This window comes from Rhinoderma darwinii, chromosome 6, assembly GCF_050947455.1.
Source record: "Rhinoderma darwinii isolate aRhiDar2 chromosome 6, aRhiDar2.hap1, whole genome shotgun sequence".
In the NCBI taxonomy this organism is placed as follows: domain Eukaryota; kingdom Metazoa; phylum Chordata; class Amphibia; order Anura; family Rhinodermatidae; genus Rhinoderma; species Rhinoderma darwinii.
In genome coordinates, this window is record NC_134692.1 from 29,718,427 (window position 1) to 29,742,055 (window position 23,629).

The 23,629-nt window shown below is 37.4% G+C and overlaps 1 protein-coding gene across 1 annotated transcript in view; it reads left to right on the forward strand.

Annotated features, from left to right (window-relative positions):
* The window catches only part of XIRP2 (xin actin binding repeat containing 2), a 206,750-nt gene extending 183,358 nt beyond the window's left edge, over nucleotides 1-23,392 (forward strand). The window contains exons 5-9 of the mRNA XM_075831107.1: nucleotides 4,274-4,366; nucleotides 4,580-4,652; nucleotides 8,735-8,853; nucleotides 10,750-20,284; nucleotides 23,277-23,392. Of these exons, the coding sequence (XP_075687222.1) occupies nucleotides 4,274-4,366; nucleotides 4,580-4,652; nucleotides 8,735-8,853; nucleotides 10,750-20,284; nucleotides 23,277-23,371 (9,915 nt within the window). The 3' untranslated portion in view covers nucleotides 23,372-23,392. The remainder of the gene's footprint in view (nucleotides 1-4,273; nucleotides 4,367-4,579; nucleotides 4,653-8,734; nucleotides 8,854-10,749; nucleotides 20,285-23,276) is intronic.
* Nucleotides 23,393-23,629: the final 237 nt, after the last annotated feature.

Sequence of the window (23,629 nt, forward strand, 5' to 3'; positions counted from 1 at the left end):
TATTTTTTACATCATGCCTTGGAGAACAGGGCCAACATGGGGCGTTGTATGTATGACGCTGGCTGTATATGACAGTGACAACCAGGCTTCTTCTCCATAACAATAACAGCAAAAGTTTCCACTTACCAAAGCCGTGCTTCTTCTGTACCAGTTATCATACATGTTCTCGATGTCTGCCCGCTCCTTCTGTGTAATAGTGGCTTTACTCTATAATACTGACCTCTGTCCTGTGCAGCAACTCAATTATAGTCATGTGACTTTATAGATTGGTATAGTAACATATTTAAATAACTACCCAAGAGAAGATGTATTAAAGAGATTTTCTTACCTGAATCAGGATTTACTTACCTGCACCCCCACATTTAGGCTATGTAGCGAAGTAAGCTACATGCTAGGCCCAGATGCAAAACCCAGATATACTAAACGAGTACAAGAGATCAGTACTAGTTCTTTGGCACATGTGGGACAAGAATTTTCTTTAGAGGTCTGCAGGCTGTTGTTCTATCGGGACATACCATCTCCACATCTACGTGCATTGCCAGCTGATTGTGACGGGGTCTAATGCGGTTACTGTTCTGATACCAGACTTCAAAACCAGCCAAGAACATGATCTCCGCTGTCATATACTCCATTACAGCGGCCAGGTTTTCCGCAGCAAATCCGCCCCGTCTGAACGTGCCCTTACAGTCTCTCTGGCAGTAGGATCAACTTGAGAGTCCTAGTAGAGAGATCTATGGTGGATTCATATAGATTACTGGTGAACATTGAAAGAAACAAGGGAAGGCCAAGACATATATCCTGTAGCAAAAGGAGAAAGAATGTAATAGTCAAGTCGGATAACAGGAGCCATGGACTATGTCAGGTGTTGCAGGTTAGCCCCATTCACTTGAATGCAACTGAGCTGCAATACCAAGTGTAGCCCAAAGAACAGATGTGGCACTGTTTCTATGAAAGAAATAAAAAAAATTAAAAAAAAACACGGACCTTTGTAAGACCTTTACACTAAAATGACATAATTACTCACGATCAAATATCTTCATGGACTTTGAATCACAGCCAATATGTATACTTGAATACATTGTAGTTAAGATGAACGTGTAGAACATGATTATTTAATTATTATCTTCCAGATATTCTTTGAATGTGTGGGCTACAATGCCGAATGCTTCTTAATGAATGGCAGTAATGGCCACAATAAATGTCTTATTTTTATTAGTGCTCTTAGCTGGACTAGAAAGCTTCTTTTTGTAAAATTGGCTCCTATCTCATTTAAAACAGTATCATAATATATTGAAATTAAGTAATGTTTTCCTTTCATATAGTAGCTCAACCAGAGAACGTTTTCGCCTGATTAAGCTGGGCTTTCAGCATGGATATTTAGTCATTTAAAACAAAGCTTGAAATGCTTTTCACAAATGACTACTTTTAAACTAATGCATCCCAGAGGCAGAGAGAACGATGTATTCACCATCAACTCAGACTCAGCAATTCCAATTACTCTCCCATTTCATAACAACTTAATACTTCTAACAAAACTGAGTAGTAATATACAAGAGTTCACCTACAAGGAACACACAATACAATTACACAAGGTGGAAATTACCAGTGGGAATTAGTTACTCGGAACAAGTTAATGTACAAAAGTTTGTAACTTTGTGGATGTTGGTTTGAAAGCTTTTTCATGAATTATACAGTACAGAACACATAACATTTGTTTTCACATCTATGAAATTATAGGATTCATAAAGACCAAGTTCACACTGAGCATTTGTGATGTTTTTTTCTGGAGTGGTATACTGAAACATAGCAGCCAGATGTCCAATGTTAGCAAAAAATATAAAAAATTAAAGGGGTATTCTTACACTATACATAAATGGCATATAAATAGGAAAGTAGAGGGGCGATCGAAATTGCCATAAAATGCATAATATTAGGAGAGGGCAAAAGTGCACATTGCACCAGATTTATCAAGCTGGCATCTGCAGAAAGATAAAGTTAGTGCAACTCACTGGACTTGTTAGATAATTTCCTCCTGCTTACACCACCTTTTGGCTGGCGTGCTTTACACTAAATGACACCAATATTTTGCACACAAAAAATGGTGTTGATAAAATTTGGCACATGCTACGACTCCTCTTAGCCGTGACCATTTTTATAGACACTTCTAAACTGTTGATAAAAGGTGCAAAAAAGTTTCTAAAACACACAATCAATTTGCCATGTACTCCACTTTTTGGCACAATTTTGGCAGATTCCTGGCACATTTTGATTAGTGTTGATTCTTCCCCAGTGTTTCTCAACTGTAGTCCTCATAACCTCCAGCAGGTCATGATTTCAGAATGTTCTTGAAGGGGTTTTCCAGGATTATAAGAACATTGTAGCTTTTTTCCAAAATGGTGCCACACCTTTCCACAGGTTGTGTGTAGTATTGCAGCTAAGCCCCAATCATATCAATGGACCTGAGCTGCAATACCAAAGACAACCCATAGACAGGTGTGGAGCGGTTTCCATTTCTCCTTAGAAACCAATTGTTAAGAAGAGTTGAAGCGGGGGGACCATCTGTGCATGAATAAGTTATTTAAACTGCTTAGTAAGCGTGGCAGATTCTCCACTACTTCACCCCTTCTACAGTCCATGTAGCCATAGTCCCTATTATTTCCTTTAGGAGACCAAATCGGTACAGAGAGTATGTTACAGAGAAAGAACACATGGTGCTTGTTTCAGTAAATGTAATTTTACAACAAATGGGACTACCCTTTTAGTGACATTATGAAACAAGAAATTCTTTATTTTCATCTTCTATTAATCATATACTGTTGCATTACTGTAGACTAAGGTCTCATGAACAGCAGAGACGTGTGTTTGGAGGCTGTGCGGTGGCAAAGTCAGTACGGCACCGTATTATGGAGATATTAATAATCAATGATTCTAGGGGAAAACACCATCATAATATGTTATCCAATGAAGCATGCCAACATTATTTTTCGGTCAGAAAAACTGAGGTATTTGGTGCTACAATAAGATGGAAAAAAAAAGCTATTTGAATCAGCTTACTGCGCCAAAGGATCCATGTGTCCACATATGTATGTGACGGTACTCTGCAAATAAGTTGCTTCAATCCGCAGTCACAGTATATAGAAATAATGTAGGGAATCCAGTACTCTCCCAACTTTAAAAATACCAGCATTTATTTAGATCCACATAAAAAAATAGGAAATAAAAGTTTAGTTAATCGAAATATTAATGTGCAAATATGAGACATATGAGTTTCCTGTTTGTATACATCTCTTGTACGCATATATACTCTGTATCAAAATTTAATATTTACCTTCCTATATATATATTTATATATTCATAATTATGGATTAGATGTTGGAGTGGTATATAGGGAGATGTGTCATGGGAATCTATGACTGGCAAGAGAACCCGGTTCGAAACGCATAAGCAAGATTCCCTGGGGTGTCTTCATTACAATTTTTATGTGGATCTAAATACATTTCAGCATTTTTAAAGGGAACCTGTCATCAGCATTTTACCTATTAAACCAGCAATACCTGGTGGAAAGGGGGGAAATCACTTTTATGTAACCTATAATTATCTTCTAAGTAGGCTCTGTACCTTTAGTATTCAGTTTCCTGCACAATATGCTAATGAGCATAAAAGCGTTGTATCTTTATTCCTCAAGCCTTTCCGAGTTAAAGCCACCTCCTTACTCTTGATTGACAGGTCCTCACCTCCACCCAGCACACACGAAATCCTGCGCTTGCGCATCAATGTCCTGTTCTGCTGCATGTGCACAATGGGACACCACAGCGGCGCATGCGCAGTAACTAGATTTGAGGCCAGGACGAAGCAGGGAGGGGTGTCAGACCATACATGACGTGCGCATGCGCGCTATCTCAGACAAGATTTCGGCATTCTGGTCGGGCCAGTTTTTGGAGGAGGACGGGCATAAGAAGAGGAATGAACGAGAACCGGATTATTATGATAAAAGGAGGAGGAGTTTAGGAGAGGGGATAATGGCAATGAACTTTTGACAGCAGCGGCAGCGAGGGGTGAGTGGAGTTTAATAGGTGAAATGCTGGTGACAGGTTCCCTTTAAATTTGGACGAGTGCCAGATCCCTACATTTTTCCTATACACCGAGGTACAGCAGGGACCCAATGGAGTTTATGGGTACCAAATTACGGCTGCATACAACTTGGGCAAATATACAAAAGAAAAATTGCACCTTAAAAAAATAACTTACTATTTTCAATACTATCATTTTTCAGGAAACCAGAAGAAGCAATGAAATCACGTTCATGAGCAGCAGCCAAGCAGCTGAGCAACATGAAACTCAATTTTCAGCTTGTAATACAGAACAGGTATTACACAAATTTTCATTAGCATGCTGAGTATTTATATTCCTTAGAAACCTGCACACACAAATAAAATTATTACTGTTATTTCACAAAAATAATTTGATCCCCAACACACGTTTCTTGTGCTACACGGCGGTGTGTCCATTCATGTATATATTTATGTTTTCAGGCGGGTGATAAAGCTAAATTTTAAATGCCATAATTTACTTTACCCAGGTATCGGTTCATGAGCAAAGCACCCAAGAGACAAGCACAGCGTCTAATTATAATCAAGAAGCTGATGGAGTAGGTAAGAATACTGCTTTAAATGTGTTTAGCGCAGCTACAAAATGGAATGCATTGAAGTAGCAAATTAAAGTCTTGTGAATGTAACATGTAAGTTTACTGATGAAGAACAATTTCAGGAAGTCATAGTAACAGAAAGTAATGTATAAAATATAAACACCATAGAAATAATGTCCATCGTTTCAGGGGATACAAAGGTTAGAGGTATTGTCCACTGCATGGTTACAATATGACCAGAATTAAAGGGGCCATGCACATTTTAGAATGAGTCATTATAATGCACACTTTTTTTCTCTTAATCTTTGTCTTTTATTACCTGAGGAATTTATTTGTTTAGTTGCCCTGGAAACATTACACATTATTCATTAAAAATATTTAAATCCAATTCAGAGAGTCCCACAGAGTTCAGTTATTTCCCAGGGCAATAAAACAAGAGATCACAGACAAATACTACAATATACTATTTATTTTGAATGGTTATTTCCATCACAAAAAATAATAGGCATATCACTAGGATATGCAATCACTTTCTGAACAGCAGGTTTGCGCTAGACTGCCTTGCATAGCCGGTGGCCAGAAGGGCGGTTTTGCAGGAAAACCTTTGAAAGGGGCTGCAACGCTAAACCAATGCAGGGACCCCTTCATTCTTTGTATTGGTGGGGGACCTGCCCCTTCATTCTCAGGATCGGTGGGGAACTCCCCCTTCATTCTCAGGATTGGTGGGGGACCTGCCCTTTCTTTGTCAGGATCAGTGGGGGACCTGTCCCTTCATTCTGAACATTGGTGGGGGAACTGCCAGACAGACCCCTTTGCAGTGTTTTAGAATGATTAAACATCACTTAATTTTTTTTTAGCATTTTAAGATTTCTTTAAAGAGGACCTGTCAGTTGTCCCAATATTTATTTTTCAAGTGAATACATGTATTTCCTATAAAATAACAATTCTGGAGAATATTTTCTTAGAACTCTGCCTTGTGTTATTCCTCTGTTATTCCTCCTGGAAAAGTATGAGTAAATTTAAAAATGAGTGTTACCATTCCCTTGTTAATGGCACTGTCCAATCAGTGCTGACATGATCAGACTATTTAGGGATACAACCTATTGACAAGGTAAATAGTAACGCATGGATACTGATAGAAGATCTCTTCTGGGTTAAATTGCTCTGTAATGGTAGCTTATATTATATGTTGTATATATGGGCAGATACTATACACACTATGGGATATTATATTTACCAGTAATATTTTATAACAATAATAATATGTATCGAATACAGCACTAATAGGTAGGTGCTAATTCTTTTGACAGTAGAGGGTCATCAATATTGAAATGATCTTTGTTTAGATTTGTTTCATCTCCATCTGATTCATATTCTTGAGTCTTGTACATAAAGTTGTTCAGAATGAAAAAAGCCTTGTGAAGAGCACTAAGACCTCATCTATCTCCTGTTATAGACATAAGTCTAGAGAGAAATGCTTATCTCACTGCAAACTTCATCCAGAATTTCTGCCAAGCACTAACCACCAGGGAATATTATTATGAAAGCAATAGTGCAGAACAATAAATGTCATTAGACATCTGGGACACATAGTACAAATTCAACTAATTGCTACCAGGACATTTAATAAATAAATGTCAAAGTATTACATTTTAGAAACATTGATATGGCATAGGAAAGGAATGAAAATAAAGGGATGCATGTACTCTCTTTTGATCCAAGGATCACATTGTCAGACTCCATCGCTCCACGATAAAACTTAAAGAGGCATCGACAGTATTTGTCATAAATATCTGACAGTTGGGGGTTCTACTATTTGGACTCCCAACTATTGGGAAAACACAGTGATAGCTATTCCTCTTCTCCCTGACGGGGAAGAGCAACCAACAGAGGACGCTCACCTATATCTTCCAAGACGTGCACTAATATCTATGATCAGCGCAAGGAAGAGAGAATGAAGTTTATCGTCTAATGACGGCCTTCTGTTCTCAGCGTCGAAATGATGTGGTTGTCTTCTGAAAGCCGTTTCTTTTTTTATTTAAAATAGTAGGGAGCCGCAACAGAGCAGCATGGCATAATGGCAGAAGCACAGTGCACCCCTAATGTATATAATGTGCAGAATTTGTGTTTTGGGTGGTTTGTAAAGTGGGTTTTATATACAGCATAGTTGCTCAGTGGTTAACACTATTTCCTTGGGGTCCTGAGTTTAATCTGACCAGGTCAACACCTACATGAAATCTGTATGTCCCATGCTTGTGTCAGTTTCCACACAGTATTCTAGCTTCCTCCCTCGCTCCAAAAAATGCACTGACATTAATTGTCTTCCTATGAAATAAGCTCTAACATAATGTTTATGTGAATAAGATTCCTTATCTTGGGTGGTTAAGTCTGGACAACTGAGCCAAAAAGTATAGACAGTGTACAAAAAACTGTACTGTCCCAAATAATATTGCATACAGTGCTCAAATAATACTGCCACATACTGCTCACATAATCCCTTCATACACTGCCCAACAAAATGCTCATATAGTATAAGCCATTCAGTTCCCACATAATCTAAGTTATATACAGTAGTGCTCAAGTCATACAGTATGCAAATAACAGTGCCAACATATTAAGCTAAATAGTGCCCAAAACAATGCTGTCCTTACATAATCAAACAAGTCACATAACAAATACAGCTGTATACAAAAAACTTTTACAGTAGGCAGCCCAATAAGCCTATGGGATGTGTGTTTGGTTTGATTCTGTTTTTTTGCATTCACTAATTGGCTTGCAATTTATATACTGTACATACTGTATTATATATATATATATATATATATATATATATATATATATATATATATATATATATATATATTTATACTGTATATTGCTTTCAAAAACACACATCAGATCGAAGCATTGCATGGAATCCTCTATAGGTGCCACAAAAAATATTTAAGAAACCCGACTTTTGGTTGACTCACCTGATCCGCACGACTACAGGCTATAACCTGACTAAATGCCCCTGGGAGGCCCTCCTCAAAAAGTACATTGAAGGGATTCCCCATGTTAAGCAAAAACTAATCCAATTCCTATTACTAGTTGCAAAACAGGTGCTTGCCAGCTCCTGCAAAAAGTCCACCACCTGCTTCCCTGGGGTTAGATGGGAATAAATAAGAAGCTTACTGCAAATTCACAGGGGGACCCTACAGTCCTTCTTGAGCATAAGGGATCCAAGGATAGCTTACATGCTCCCCCATTAAGGGGTCTAAGCTCTCTGACTACTTGTTACAATGTTTTTTTAATCTAGTGGGCCTTTATCTATAAGTTCAACATTTACAGTTGATATTTTAGTTAGATTGGAATGACAAGTGTCTCTCGCCAGCTGTATGCACCGTGTTTATAAAAGTCGATATAGCTCATGGTTGTAACAAATGAGACACCATTTTACATTTGTCTGTACTGATCTTATCTATTTGAAAATCCGATAAAAAGAATGTCTAAAAAACAAAAAGAAACAAAAAAATTCCTGCTTTCATCATCTCAGACGGTACGGTTTTACCTTGCAGGCATCCAGTTTGTAGGGAGACTTTAGTGCAATGCTTTCTGGGAAAAAGAAATCAAAATAGCTTTCCCTCAGAAGGAAGAAAACTTTCTCTAGTACCATCTATAGGTAGTTATCCTGTAAGCCAATGTCCAACCCTTGGACTTGGGTTATCAGCTAAACCAGAGACACCCATCTGTAGACAGCCCTGTTTCGGACTACTTGCTTATCATAAGTACAGCGTAGGGTTCAGGTTGGCTGTGTGAGATACTATATGTGCAGACTCTTGGAAGATACTTATTCTCCTTGCGGAGATCCAGTAGACAGCAGTCATTGGGGCAATGCTCCATTGGACTATGCAATGATAAGTATTTACTTATTCTGGAGAAAAGCTATTTTACATCACTGTCTCAAAAATCATTAATATATTCACCAAATCATCTTTTCGTGTGATGATCCGCAACAGATAATGGAATGGTCCTCTGCTTGTAACAATGGAGCTAGTGAAAAGTAATGCAACTATATTATTTATATTTATGGCTTTGTGTTTTAATCAGGTTATATGGAAATCCCTAAAATTTCTGCACAAGTCCTTAAGGAACAATATGAAAAATCTCTCAAGGATAAAAGCACCAGTGTTGCTGGAACCGCAGTCTCACAAGGAAAACATACAAAGGTATTTTCTAAGTCTAATATTTCTGTAAATGTCTCTCACTGTTGATAAAATAAGAATGTGACCAAAACAATATTCAAAATGACATTAGAAATTGTTATTTGTATGTATGAATGAGATTTTTTTTTTTCTTTTTCATTTTCCCTGCTTCATCTGCCTTTCAATAAATTACTCTTCAAACTATATGTATTTTTATCTATGTACAGATGTGGCAGAGCTGAATTTGTTCCTTGACTGTTTAGGTGCATTGTTTGTGCATCATGATAACTCTAAGGTTAAAGTCTACTTTTGACTTTAGGGGTCCACAAGTTCATATCCTTGAGAAATGCAATATATGAAATATCCTATCAGACCACGTTCATGACTTATTTCCTGCAGAATTCCGTTACAGATTCTGTACCAAAAATCCACATACTGTAAAGGTACTGTACAATGGTATCGAATGGGGTTTTGCAATTCCACATTACCATGTGGCGGGAGAAATCACCGCAGATTTTAAAGGCTATGGACAACATTGACATGGAAAAAAATATTGTTACATATGTTAGTTGTTACCTTGAATTAAAAAAGATACACTAAGTTTTAGGCTGCAATCCTTAGTCCTTCATTCATTTTTAGACCATTTATGCTGTTTGCAACCTAGTTTTAGACTTTTCTCATGTAGATGTGTCCCTCCCAGTAATACATGCTGGATGTGAGGTCAGTTTGTCCAGGATGCTGCTGCCTGCACTAGCTCTCATGTATCAGCACAGCTTTATTTCTGTACTGCTTTCTCTTCCTACAGCCCATGTATAATTTCTTCTCTACTGTTTGGACATATACACTGATGCTGCCTGTGTTTGTGATCTGTCCCATCTGCAGATTCTGCCATGAATTCTCTCCTCTCTCTCTACACTATGTTGCTTGTGTGATATCTCCCACTGCAGTCTTAGGTTGCTTTCCTCACACCCTAAAGTTTGGGTTTTCACGCTGTGGTTTTGGGCAAATAGAGCAAAACATCTGTATTTTGCTGCATTTCACAATAATCACAGCAAAAAGAAAACAAACTTTGAAACCCCAGTCTTGTACAGTTAACTCTGCAGTTAACATACTAATCCCCCTCCCTGTTGGTATCTCTAACACTGAGAAAATGGAGGGGGAGAGCGGGGAGAGCTGCCAGCTGCCAGAGGCAGTGTGCTGTCAGATCTATGTCAAAAGCAGCAGGGCAGGAGTTGCACAAACTCTACAGCAATAAAATGGTAGAACATTTTTAACGTAGACAATTCAGAAAGTTGTTGAATTTTGCATTTAGGAAGCAAATAAACAATGAAAAAAAACAAACAACAAAAAAAAACAGATTAGATTTGTTACTACATTTTGTTTCTGGATTTTGCTGTGGATTTTCCAGCAAAATCTGCAGCAGAAAAGTTGAATATAGCCAGGGCTTCCCTTACAGGTGTACAATCCCGATAGTTATCAGCTGTCCTTTCTAAAAGGTGCAGCTCAGGTGGCCTGGATCTTAATATTAAGTGTATAGCAGTATTATTTAGATATTGTATGTAGATGTTATTAGGTTATGTATGGTGCTGTTATGGGGTCACTGTATGGTATTTGCTGCAGACCACCATTTTCAATACAGGCTGTAGATGGTATATTTGATCAGTGCTGATAAAGCAACTGCCTAATGATGGGCTTGTGTACCTCTTAAAAAATATATATTTTATACTAAGGATACTCTGGTGAATGTGACAAACTCAGCTCTCCTACATTTGTTGTATTTCATTTATTTCTATTTATACAGTACATTATATTAGTAAAATGTTACTGGTTAAAATATATGTGATCAATATTTTACTGTAAAAACTCTTTAGAGCAATAGTAGATCTGGGAAATTAAATCATTGTATTTCATTCTCTAAAGATATATAATGACCATCCGGAATTTGAATGGCCAGTGGTAAATACCAACATCTCTGGCTCGGCAAACAGTGTCTATGATGGTAAAAGTTCATCATTGAAAGCTGAACATACAACAAAGTCTGCTCACACTAAGTCTGTCCATTTTGGAAGTTTAGAAGAGTTTCCACTTCCTCCTCCTCCTCCTCCGGATATTTTAGAGACAGATGAAATAGCTGATTTTTCCCAGTCCCCGGAACCTCCAAATTCTACAGAAAGAAATGCATCAGGTGCTACCAAAGATGAATATTCAAAGCAAAGAAATTTATATGAGCTAAATCGTTTATATAAACATATCCATCCAGAAGTGAGAAAGAATTTAGAAAAAGAATATTTCAATGAGGTTTCTGATATTGTAACTAGTCAATATGAGCAAAAAGGTGAGGTGCAACATGCAAGATCTGTTTTTGAAAATCCTGTTGGTAGCCCACAAAAATGTCTTAGTCCCGAAAGAGAATATTTGGAATGGGATGAAATTTTGAAAGGAGAGGTGCAGTCTATGAGGTGGGTTTTTGAAAATCAACCTTTAGATACAATTAAAGACGAATCACCAGATCAAAATCATATTAAAAGCATTGGAGAGCAAGAAATTATTGCTGGAGGGGATGTAAAATATGCAACATGGATGTTTGAGACGCAGCCAATTCATGCCCTTGGTCTTGATTCCTCAAGCTCTTTGGAGAAAGCTGAAAAAGTACCCGAACTTGCCAGAGGAGATGTTCGAACAGCAACATGGTTATTTGAGACACAGCCATTAGATGCTCTGAATAAAATTCACAAGCAAAATGATTCTGACACCGTTTTCACTTCTGAAGACATTCATGGAGGAGATGTAAAAGCTGGTAGATACTTCTTTGAAACTCAGTACAATGACAGGTCACTTACTTCTGATGAAATGAATATGCTGAGACTAAAATCAGAACTTCAAGGGTTTAAAGGGGATGTGAAAAGAACTGTAAAACAATTTGAAACTGAGCCTAAATATGTCTTACAAGACAGTTCTGGGAAAGTACTTGAAATAACAACTGTCTGCATGGAAGACATTGAAAAGGGAGATGTTAAAACAGCAAGATGGATGTTTGAAACGCAACCTTTGGACATGATTAATCAAGATGAAGCTCAGGTCAAAGTTGTCAAAGGCATATCTATGGAAGAAAGTGTTAAAGGTGGGGTTGGAAAGGCCAAGTGGCTATTTGAAACACGTCCTTTGGACTTAATTAAAGAGGAAGATGATTCTGTTACTGAAAAGGAAGCTATCCTTGGTGCAGATGTATATCAAAAATGTTGGATCTTTGAAACCTTACCAATGGACATTTTAAAAGACAATGCTAATGAAAGGCCTCTACAGGGTGAGGAGATAATAGGGGGTAATGTAAGTAATACAAAATATCTATTCGAGAATGTACCAATGGATGAACTCAAAGAAAATGCAGAAGTAGGCAAACTTAAAAAAGTAGTTACTACAGAAGAGGAAAAAGGTGATGTTCGCCATCAAAGATGGGTTTTTGAAACACGTCCTCTTGAGCAAATTAGGGAGGAAAAGAAAGAATATATTCGGACTGTCCATCTTGATGAAATTCACAAAGGGGATGTTAGTACCTGCAGAAATGCGTTTGAGAGAGAAGATTGGCAAACAGATGATTTCTCTTACAAAATTCATATAGAAGATGTTGATAAGGGAGCAGTCCAACTTAACAAGAAACTTTTTGAAACAACACCTCTGTATGCTATTCAAGATCAGTTTGGACATTATCATGAAGTTAAAACAATTCGTCAAGAAGAAATAGTGAAAGGAGATGTAAGAACATATCAATGGATGTTTGAAACAATTCCAGTAGATCAGTTTGGAGAAAGTGTTGAAAACTACCAAGTTATCCGAGGAATCTCTTCGCAAGAAATACAATCTGGAGATGTTAAGAAGGGAAAGTGGCTTTTTGAGACACAGCCACTGGATTCTATTAAATACTTTAGCCATACTGAAGGTGAAGAGTTGGTACAAGACAAGAGAAATGATATTGTCAAAGGGGATGTAAGGACATGTAAATGGCTATTTGAAACGCAACCAATGGAAAACCTGTATGAAAAACAAGTAACAATGACAAGCAGTGAGGAGATCCAGAAGGGAGATGTGAAAACCTGCACCTGGCTTTTTGAAACTCAGGCACTTGACACAATACAAGATGAATCTGAGAAGTCTACACATTTGAAGAAGGAGGAAGTCACAGGTAGAGATGTGCAATCGGTTTGCTTCCTTTTTGAGACACAACATTTAGAACACATACAAGGAGAAGAGAAGAAAGACTTTAAGAGAGTAGTAGAAATTGATATTCAGTCTGGGGATGTCTCTTCCATGAAATATATTTTTGAAAATCAGGCACTCGATCAAATTAGTTCTAGTTCACAAGAAGTATTCCAAAGGATAAAAAACATGAAATCTGAGGACCTCCAGGTGGGAAATGTCTTAAATTGCCGATGGCTCTTTGAGAATCATTCTATTGATGAGATCAATGAAAACCATGACAAAAATAAAGAGACATATGCAATCACAGATGTGCAAGGTGGAAATGTAAGAAAAGGATGTTTTATCTTTGAAACTTTTTCATTAGACCAAATTAAGGAGGAAAGTTCAGAAGCTTCTAATACAACAGTGACAGTGGATGAAATATTAAAAGGTGATGTGAAAAACTATACCATGATGTTTGAAACTCAGCCCCTTTATGCTATTCAAGATAAAGAAGGACTTTACCATGAAGTGACAACAGTAAAGAAAGAAGAGGTACTTAATGGTAATGTTCGTGGAACAAGATGGCTGTTTGAAACAAAGCCTTTAGACTCTTTCAAAAATTCAGATGAAGTGTTTGTTATAAAATCTGTGACTCAAGAGGACATTCAAAAAGGGGATGTTAGTTCTGTAAGATGGAAATTTGAAACTCACCCAATAGATAAAATTGGGGAAAAATCTGATTTTCATACCATTGAAAATATTATAGGTGGTGACGTGAGAGGCAACAAAGAGCTCTTTGAAAAAGAGGAAAAGAGCCAGGTTGTGCGAACAGTGAGCATCAGTGAGATAAAACAAGGTAACGTTAAGACATCTTCTTGGTTATTTGAAACCCACACCCTTGATGAACTCCATGGGGAAAATTATGACGCCATAAAGAGAGTGACAATGGAAGATATCCAAAAAGGAGATGTGCAAGAAGCTGTTTGGCTTTTTGAAAATCAAAATTTGGATTCAATTCGAGAAATTGATGAAACTGATAAAAAAGAACTGAAAGAAGAAATTCCACAAGCTGATGTAAGAACAACAACGTGGCTTTTTGAAACCACACCATTGCATGAATTTAATGAATACAGACTAGATAAACAAGAAGTCATTGGGAAGAGTATCCAAGAAACATTAAAAGAATTATATAGCCAAAAACTTGTTAATTCCCATGGGATAATTTTGGAAGCAGATGAAATTGGTGATATTCGTATGGCCAAATTTCAACTCCTGAATCAGGAAATTCCAAAGATAGAAAAACAAGAGATTATAAGGGGAGATCTTCAAAATATAATGATGAACTTGCTGTCTCAGCAATCATCTACTGAAAGAACAGTCCTTTTAAATGAGGAAGAAAAGGGCAACATCAGCTTGACAAAATCACAGTTAATGAATCAATCATCTGACATACAAGCAATGCGGGGGGACATTATTGGAGGAGATATACAAGAAGCCATTAAAAACCTTCTCACAAATGAAGATTTTGTGAAACAAGGAATACTTATTCAAGAGAGTGAAAAAGGTGATATAAAAATGACAGTCTACTCTCTGTTTAACAAGAATGAAAACCATGATTTTCAGCGGGACGAAGTAGTAGGTGGAGATATAAAACGTACAATTTACAATTTAAAATCCTCTGTCACATCAGGGGAGAAGGATAGGGTAAAAATTGAAGATTCTGAAAGAGGAAATGTCCAGTTTTTCACTACTTGCATTGAATCTGGAGCATTAGATTACATAAAAAGACTACATGGGGAATTTGAGGATATAGGAGCTGAACAAGTCAATGAAGAAATTCTTGGAGGTGATGTTGAAGGTACAAAATTATTACTTAAACGTCAACGATGCCAAGTTGAACGAACTGTTGATGAAACGGATATTATCCCTGGAGATGTTTATAATACAGTTAAAGTTTTTATGACTGAGCAGGAGAATAAATCATTTGATGCAAATAAAGAAGAGATTGTTAAAGGTAATTTGCAGGCAACCATAAGTTCTCTCAGCCAAGCTATAAATCAGGCTGTAGTAGTAGAGAAAGAAGAGATTATTAAAGCGGATCTCTCAGCAACACTGAAGTCTCTTACTGAATCACAGTATCAAGTCAAGGATACAGAAAAGCCAGATGTCATCCCTGGAGATATTCAAGGAACCATTGATTCTCTAGAAAAAGCTGTAAACCAGAAGAACGAGTTTGTTAAGGAGGAAGTTGTTCATGGCAGTGTTGAGGCAGCGTTACAATCTTTAAAAGAAGCACAACAGTCTGCAAAGCAAAACGAAAAAGATTATATAATCAGAGGAGATATAAGTGCAACCAAGCAAAGTCTATTGGACTCTTCTACAGAAAGAAATTATGTACAACATCAGGTCAGCATTCAAGGTGATGTAAAAAGTACCATGAAGACATTACTACAGCCTACCTCTCAGATCATCCAACGCAGAGCAAGTATTGAAGGAAATGTGAAAGACACAATTAAAACTTTTATACAGTCTAGTGAAGAAAATCATGAACTTACTCATACAGAAGGCATGGCAAGTGGGAAAGTGATCACTGCAGGCATGGATAACCAGCAAACATCAACAATTGATCAAAGAAGTCTCCAAAATGTTAAAAATGTGCAACACAAACATTCAGACTCAAGCATAAAAGCTGATTACGAAAGTACACAGAATTTTAATGCTTTACAGCAGAAAGTCACCAACATGAACACAGCTGAGCAGAGAGAATTGTATAATTCCCAAAAGGCTTTAGTCAGCCAAACCTGGAAGAAAAGTAATATTGTTTCTGATGCCCAAATTGTAGAATTTACTGAAGACAAAAGTTGTTCAGTTCAAGAATTTGGCAATAGACAAAAAGAGAAGTTGCATGTAGACCTACTCAATCAAAATAAGATATTGCATAAAACAAAAGTGGTTTCTAATGCCAACAACTCTAGAACTAGCGTTATAGATGTTACTGGCACTGGACGCTTCCAAAAATTAGACCATGGTCAGAAACAAGTGAAAGATCAGCAATACCACCAGTCAGGAAGAATGGTTTCAGGAAAAACATTAAATGTTGAGCATGCACAGGTTTTGGACACTATCAATAATAATGTAGACATTGCAAAAAAGGAAATACACTCAGTGGAAAAGATTTCACTACAAAAAGAAACTCAAAATATACAGCATAAACAATTTATGACAAAGAAATCAGTCCAGGAGATTGGTGAAAACAGTAAAACTATATCTACTAGAGGTGGTCATCACCTTACAAAGAACATCAAAACTGCCGCTGAGAAGGAAAATTCTTTAAATAGACTCCCACCTCCACCACCACCACTACTACAGCCTTCTGTGACAGAACCTCCACCTGCACCTACCCCTCCACCACCACCACCACCACCTTTGCCATCTCAGTTTTTACTTAAGACATACACTGAACCTGATTATTTTCCTTCACCTCCTCCACCAGTATTAGATAAAATGGATACTGATATTTTTCTACCTCCACCAGAAACACCACCACCAATTATAAAGTACAAAGAGCAAAACAAGGAATCAACTATTAGAAAAACAGGCTTTTTATCTCACGAGCAATCAGTTACAACCAGCAAAGAATCGAAGACTAATTTTAACAAATTTTCAGCAAAGCAATCAAATAAACAATTATCACAAAAATATACTGAGAATGAAAAATCTAAGACTATTGTAAATCAAGTACCTGATGTGTTACCAAAGTCTAAACTGCCTGTTTTTCATACTAAATCGGGAACAATGTCAAGTACAAAGGTTAATGAAAGCAAAAATCTTATCAACCAATCAAAGGCTTCTGAATGTGAACAAATAGTTAACACCAGTAAATCTCATACAGGTTATTCTGAACAATCAGAATTTCATAAAGACATAGCAGTCAGTAATAAAATCAGCCTAAATGCCAAGCAAAGAATGTTATACTCACCAGCTATATCTCCAGTGTTAAAAACTCAGACTTTAGCAACTGATTCCACAGCCTTTTCTCAAGAACAGGCATTCAGAAAGGAAATCGAGAACTTCAGTCATTCAACTGCTGAAGATTATGATCAAATAGTTTGTGACCAGGAACTTGAAAGAATTCATGAGGAGTCTTTAAAGCCCAAGAAAAAAGTTATTGCATCATCTCCAGCACAGACTAATGTGTCCCAGATTTCAAAACTCAACACAAAAAGTATGGAAGTTAGCCATATTAATGAAAGTAAGACATTTATCTCCGGGACAATGGCTTCAGTGCAAGCCGAAGATAGTAACACCACTCAATTAAATGAACAAGACTTCGAACAACTGACCTGTGATCGTGAATTGGAAAAAATTCATGAAGAAGCATTAAAACCCAAGAGAAAGTTGTTCACTCCATGTAGAATATCTCCAGCCATACATGCTGAAACGTCAACACCGAAACCAAAATCATATGCCAGAAAGTTTAAGACACCTCTAATGATTGCCGAAGAAAAATACCGTCAACAAAGAGAGGAAATGGAGAAAAATAAAAATAAGACTGCACCTCAGATTTATATAGCAACATCACCAGGAACACAAAGAAAGCAAATCTCTACAGAGAGTGATTCCATCCAGTCATTCTCAGCTGATTCATCAAAAATAATGGTAGCGCCAACAAAGGAGGAAACTAATACACAATATCAAGTGAAGACAAACAAAAATATTGTTTCCAATGAGGTAACTGAAGAATCATATATTAAAAATAAACAAAATGTGACACAATTAGGGTCAACATCTTCATCATCATCAACAATATCGAGCCCTGTCCCGAAAGGTCAAATACTCTTAAAAGAAACCCAACTCATTCAGCAACAAAGCTCTCAGGGTTTTAAAGATTCCAGTGCACATGAGCATGCGAGTAAACAGGTTTTTAACAAGTTAGAAAAATCAAAACAGATGGATCAATATGAAATGACAGGAGTATCATCTCCTAAAGCTAGTATTAACTTTGACAGGGAAAGCCTAGAAACAGCAGCATCTGAAATGACTGTTCAAGCTGCAAATAATGTAGGTGGTATGAAGCACATTGATCAAAGAGCTGTTGTGATGCAGCAAAAAGTACATGAAGAATCTCATACAACCAAACAAACTGAAAATCGGCTAAGTCAAGAGTTAAAAATTCAACCCATGTCTCATAGCTCAGAACAAAAACAAATAGAGAATACAAGAAATATTGAAGCAGTGACTAATGAGAAAGAAGCTAAAGCACTGCAAAATCAATTTATGGGCTTGAGTGGCACGGTGACCAAAACAATAGAGTCACCAAAACTACAAAGAAAACTCCAAATCAAAAAAGACCAAATTAAAAGTGAAGTTGAAGTCAAGCAGAATATTTCTTCAACTCCTGGTCAGACTGAAAAACCAAAAAATGTTTATAAACCCCAGATCCATCAACAAAAAGCCCCTCTTCCACCAACACCACCACCTCCACACCCAAAAGAACCACAAATAGTATCAGAAAGTGTAGCCAAAAATACTGTTACTGTTAAAACTGCTGCAACAAAAGAAACCTTGGAAAAAAACCTGAATATCCAATCAGACTCACAAAACAAACAGGAAATCAAATCCTCAGATGTTATCGAATATCTTAGGAAATGTGAAGAACTGCAGCAGACAGTGTCCAATGCAAAAAAATTGGAATCAAACCCCCAGATCTTAAATATTAACACATTTACAACGTTCCTCAGCATTGTTCCCAGCTGGTTAATCAGTCAGGAGAAAAAGAAAAATATAGTAGATCTGGCTGAATCCAGCAATATGGATGATATCACAGAGCAAGTATCTTACATTAAAAACCATGCAATGGACATAAAGTCGACTTTTGAAGGCAATATACGAGCAGCTATGAAATCTTCTTCATCCTCTTCATTTGTGAAACGGAGAAATGAAGCCAGTACTGAGAAGCAGATTACCTCAGTTGCCAAAAAAGTTGAAACAGCAAGTAGACAAAGAAAAATCAGCAATGACTTTGGAAGACTTCCTAGTGACATGAAGCAGACAGATATTAGGGCTTGTTCTCCTTTGCTAAAGATGCGATCTCCATCACCTACATATATAACTATAGAATCTACTGTAAGACGTACTGACTCCCCACAAAAAGATAGAATTCCTTCTTCATCTCCGCTCCCAAAAGAGCCTGTAACAATACCACTGCCACCAAGGCGTTCCACAACACCCAAAACATCATCTCCTTCCCCGTCTTCTCAAAAAAGTCGTTCTGAACAACTTACAAAACTTAAAGACACCACTGTAAAATTATCTCAAGGAATGACACAACCCCGAGCAATCACCCCTATTCCAGTAGTAGTTGAGAAAAAATGTGAAATTATACATTCTCCTGCTACTCTGCGAAGGCAGCTTAAAATAGAAAGTCATATCAAAGAGTCTGTGAGTACCACACCTGTTCCTGCAGAAGTGACAGTCAGCACAATAGAGGACAGGACAGAATTTTACGAGGAAGCTAGAGTATCTGAAAAACAACAAACGCGCTCTGAAAAAAATCCAACACACATTCCAAAATGGCTGGGCCCAGATATGGATAGTTTGGATGTAGTATCAGTCTCACAGAAAACCAAGATCCCTACAGATCATGTGTTTGAAACTAAAAATGTGTACATGAGAGATGGAGAGGACCTCCGCAGGAGGTCTACTCTAGGAGGTGGAATTGAGGGTCACACGGCAAGCTCAAAGGAAAGTGCAAGTTCTCATTTTAGGACACCGAGTAGTAAATTTCAACCTGAACAAAAGAAGGCAGCACCCAAGGAAAGCCAAAGGGCATTTAATGAGTCACCTTTACAAGGAAAAGCTAGAACTGTACCAATAAAACAGATTAGAGATCACAGGGAGAATGCCTCCAAGCAAATATTTGTGAACAGGCATGACGAGAGCAGAGAACATTTATTTAAACCCATGATTCATCCTGAAACCATATTACAAGCTTCCGGTGTTGACAAGATGGAGAGCAAGGTGACCAGAGCAAGAACTTCACAGAATGCTGAAGGCATGAAGACTGGATTTGAATTCAAGCATGCGCCTCCAACCTATGAAGATGTCATATCAGGTCACATGCTCGACATTTCCGCTCCTGAATCTCCAGAAGAAATATTGAAGAATTTTCAAAAAACCTGGGAAGAAAGTGAAAGAGTATTTAAGAGTCTTGGCTATACTGTCTCAGACACATCCGAGGTGATAAGCAGCTACCACCAGGAGGAATTCATAACCGGTAAATTGTCTTGAGTTTGAGGAGTCCCTAACAGACTAAAGGGCTTGCAACAGTGGAGTGATATTTGCCGTTCCAATTAAATAACAATATATTATTAAATACTAACACGACTGTTTTCTTGCAATTTTTCTTCACCTTTTGTCTTTCCTGTTATCTTTCTTAAGGCTTCTTCTTAACCTTATGCTGTGTGTGTTTGTGACTAACAATGACTGCTATGATGACTGTAAAACGGAAATGAACCTCAAGGTAAAATTTACATTATATTTTGCATATGTTTGCATGACCCCAATTAATTAGACAGACAACACATTGATTGTAATGGTTACCATGTAATACTTCATTTCCCCTTTGGTGGCACTGCAGGCAAACAAAAAACTTGCTGCCAGTTTCCCCAGCAGATTATTGCCCCCTCCCCAATTGTTTTTTCCCGTTGCTTCAGGGTGACACTTGTTAAATAATATTGGGGATATGTCCAGTGTTCTTCCTAGTAAAATTCATCGTCTTTATTCAGATTTGTTAACTAGCATTGCTCAATGGATGTCTTACACATCACGTTTCATGAAGGAGCATACTGACATTCACTACACCTTTTAGTGTTATCAGATTTGACAAAAAAAGTTATAACTCTGTTTTAGGGTGACAGTCCTATAAAACCCTAAAGGATTAGTCAGCGATAGCGGCAAATGCGTCCTTAGTCTTGAGAGGTCTAAAAAGCCCCCTATGCTACATAAGTTAGTATCAATATTGTATAAGGTCAGAACTACAACACTTATCATGCCCTGACAGCTGCAGGTTGTAACTTGCCACAGATGGAGAGTTACTGGTTGGAGACCACCATTCTACAGTGTACTGGTTGTGTGTAGGGGTATAGCTGATTCACTTTAAAGATGACCTGTCACTAGGTCATAGAGGCTGAACTGCTTAACTGACCTGAATAGCGTTGTCTCACTGATTCCAGCGCTGGTTTTTTTCCTGGACCTCCCCTTTCCAGGGAAAGGGCCCACTGTTGTGTTGGCTCCATACACGTTAATTTGCTGTAGTTAGTCAACTACCCTCAAGCTGTCTTGCCCTGATTGGTTAGCATCAGAGACAGGGAAGTTAGCTCCACCCTGCTGGCTAACTACAGAAAATTTGCATATATGGAGCCAACACAACAGTGGGCCCTTTCTCTGTAACGGGGAGGTCCAGGAAAAAAAACAACAACCCTGGAATCAGGGAGACAGCGCTATTAAGGTCAGTTAACCTGTTCAACTTATATAACCTAGTCACAGATCCTCTTTAAATCCAAAAGTTTCAGGCTAAATCTAATAACTCAGTAGATTTACCTTAAATCCTATGGAAAGCCACTGTTTTGTTCATTATATACTATACTAGAACAGTGCTTTCAGCATTTACTAGGTCAGTCAGTTGTTCCAGCTGCATTATTTCATAAGACGCTATAATAGACTCCCCTACTTTAGCAGTTTAGTATATGTCTCCCTGATAAGCAACGTTATGATATAGAAGATTCTATGGAGCTTTACTGTCTCACTAAATTTAAATCAATGCAATATAATTATTCCGTAAAATACCGCACACACTGCAACATCGTTACATTGTCTTAGAACAGCTGAGAAGTGATGTTACATTATTGAGTGATGTTATTGCAACTGGCATCTAGATATTCTCAAATTTCATTGCCTGACCCTCTTTAATGAACTTCAAGTCTGAGTCAATATTCTCCAAGACGTCTTTCTTCATTATATACATTAACATAAAGTAAGTTAGCTCTAGGGCAGTTTTCTCTAATTGTCTTATAATATAGAAACAGATATTGGCTAAATTAGATAAAAGCAAAATGATATCCTTTAAGATGAAAGTGTCTAATGATATAAAGGCACAACCTTGACGATGTAGATATCTGCTGGTTTACAGTGGTATATTGTAGAGGGTTCATATATAGCCTTTATGTTATGCGTGAGTGGAATTATAATATCAATTTAATGAAGCGTATCTATAAAAATCACTTCTCTAGAGGTTATGTAGTTTACGTTTACTTGTGCTGGAACACTTATACAGGTGTAGCAGTGCTGAACTTGTAATTTACAATCATTAGGTTTTTCTGGTTTTCCATTGGACTGTAGATGAGTTAAAACAGTGCAAAGCAACGACAAATTCAATGACAAACCCAACTCTGCTACAATTATAGATGACAAAAACTAAATGACTACATTTTGGCTGGTTAAGCCTCAAGCACATGACCATATCACGAGACCATACAAAGCTCTAAGTTGTATGGAGTAGTAATACGGCACCCATAGAAGTATATGAGGGCCATATTGTACTTCTATATGCCTCTGATTTCATATGGAGGCATGCAGATCTTTGCATCATGTTCCATTATATACAGCATGATGAATATATACCTAATACAGGGCTGTAGTGCAGAGGACTCCATGTACCAGAGAGCCATCTGCAATGGTCATGAAGTCCATTGCCACACAATCCATTCTCACCCTGACCATCCCTTCTATATCAACAAATATGGAAAGTCTGCTACATATTGCCATACTGTATATTTACTATAGCAGGTAACCATTGGGAACTACAGTAACATGTCATTTCCATGAGCAACATGTGCTTTCATCTCCGGTACATCACATCGTACTTTTCTGATGGGTGGAGATACTGCTAAGATAATTCTCAAGAATACTAAAGCCTCTTGCTAATTAAACCTAAACTCCAATATGGTAAAATAAAGAATCCATATATTGTCCTGTCTATGTATATTGCATGACTGTGTGCTTGATTTTATGCACCTGTTTGCAATGGATGTAGCTGAAACACCTCAACTCAATACTTAGGAAGGATGTCCACATACTTTTGGCCATAAAGTGTATTTATGCACTAAAATTACAGCATGGAAAAGAATATCCAAATATCCTATACAGAAATATGGAGATTTTTTTAATTGTAAAGGGGAAAGTTTCTTATTTTATTATTTTTTTTTTAGAAAATGCTTCCTCAGGAAAAGGAAATGTGCATCGCTTGTCAAAAGAAAGTTTACCCAATGGAATGCCTGGTGGCAGACAAGCAGACTTTTCATAAGAACTGCTTTAGTTGCAACCACTGCGGAAGTAAGTTAAGGTGAGTAAAGAATTACTTAAAAATAATTCTGTGCGGAGGAAGATTTATGAGGCAGAAATTCAGCTCAAATTCAGCTCAAATTGTGTTTTAGACTCTTTTTGCATGTACCTCGACAGTTTTGAAAATTGTCCAGAAAAAAAGGTGTATCTTAAAGAAGTTGTAAACTGCGCCAAATTTATTAATGGGGTGCACTTTTCTTGCATAAAATATTAATGTAAA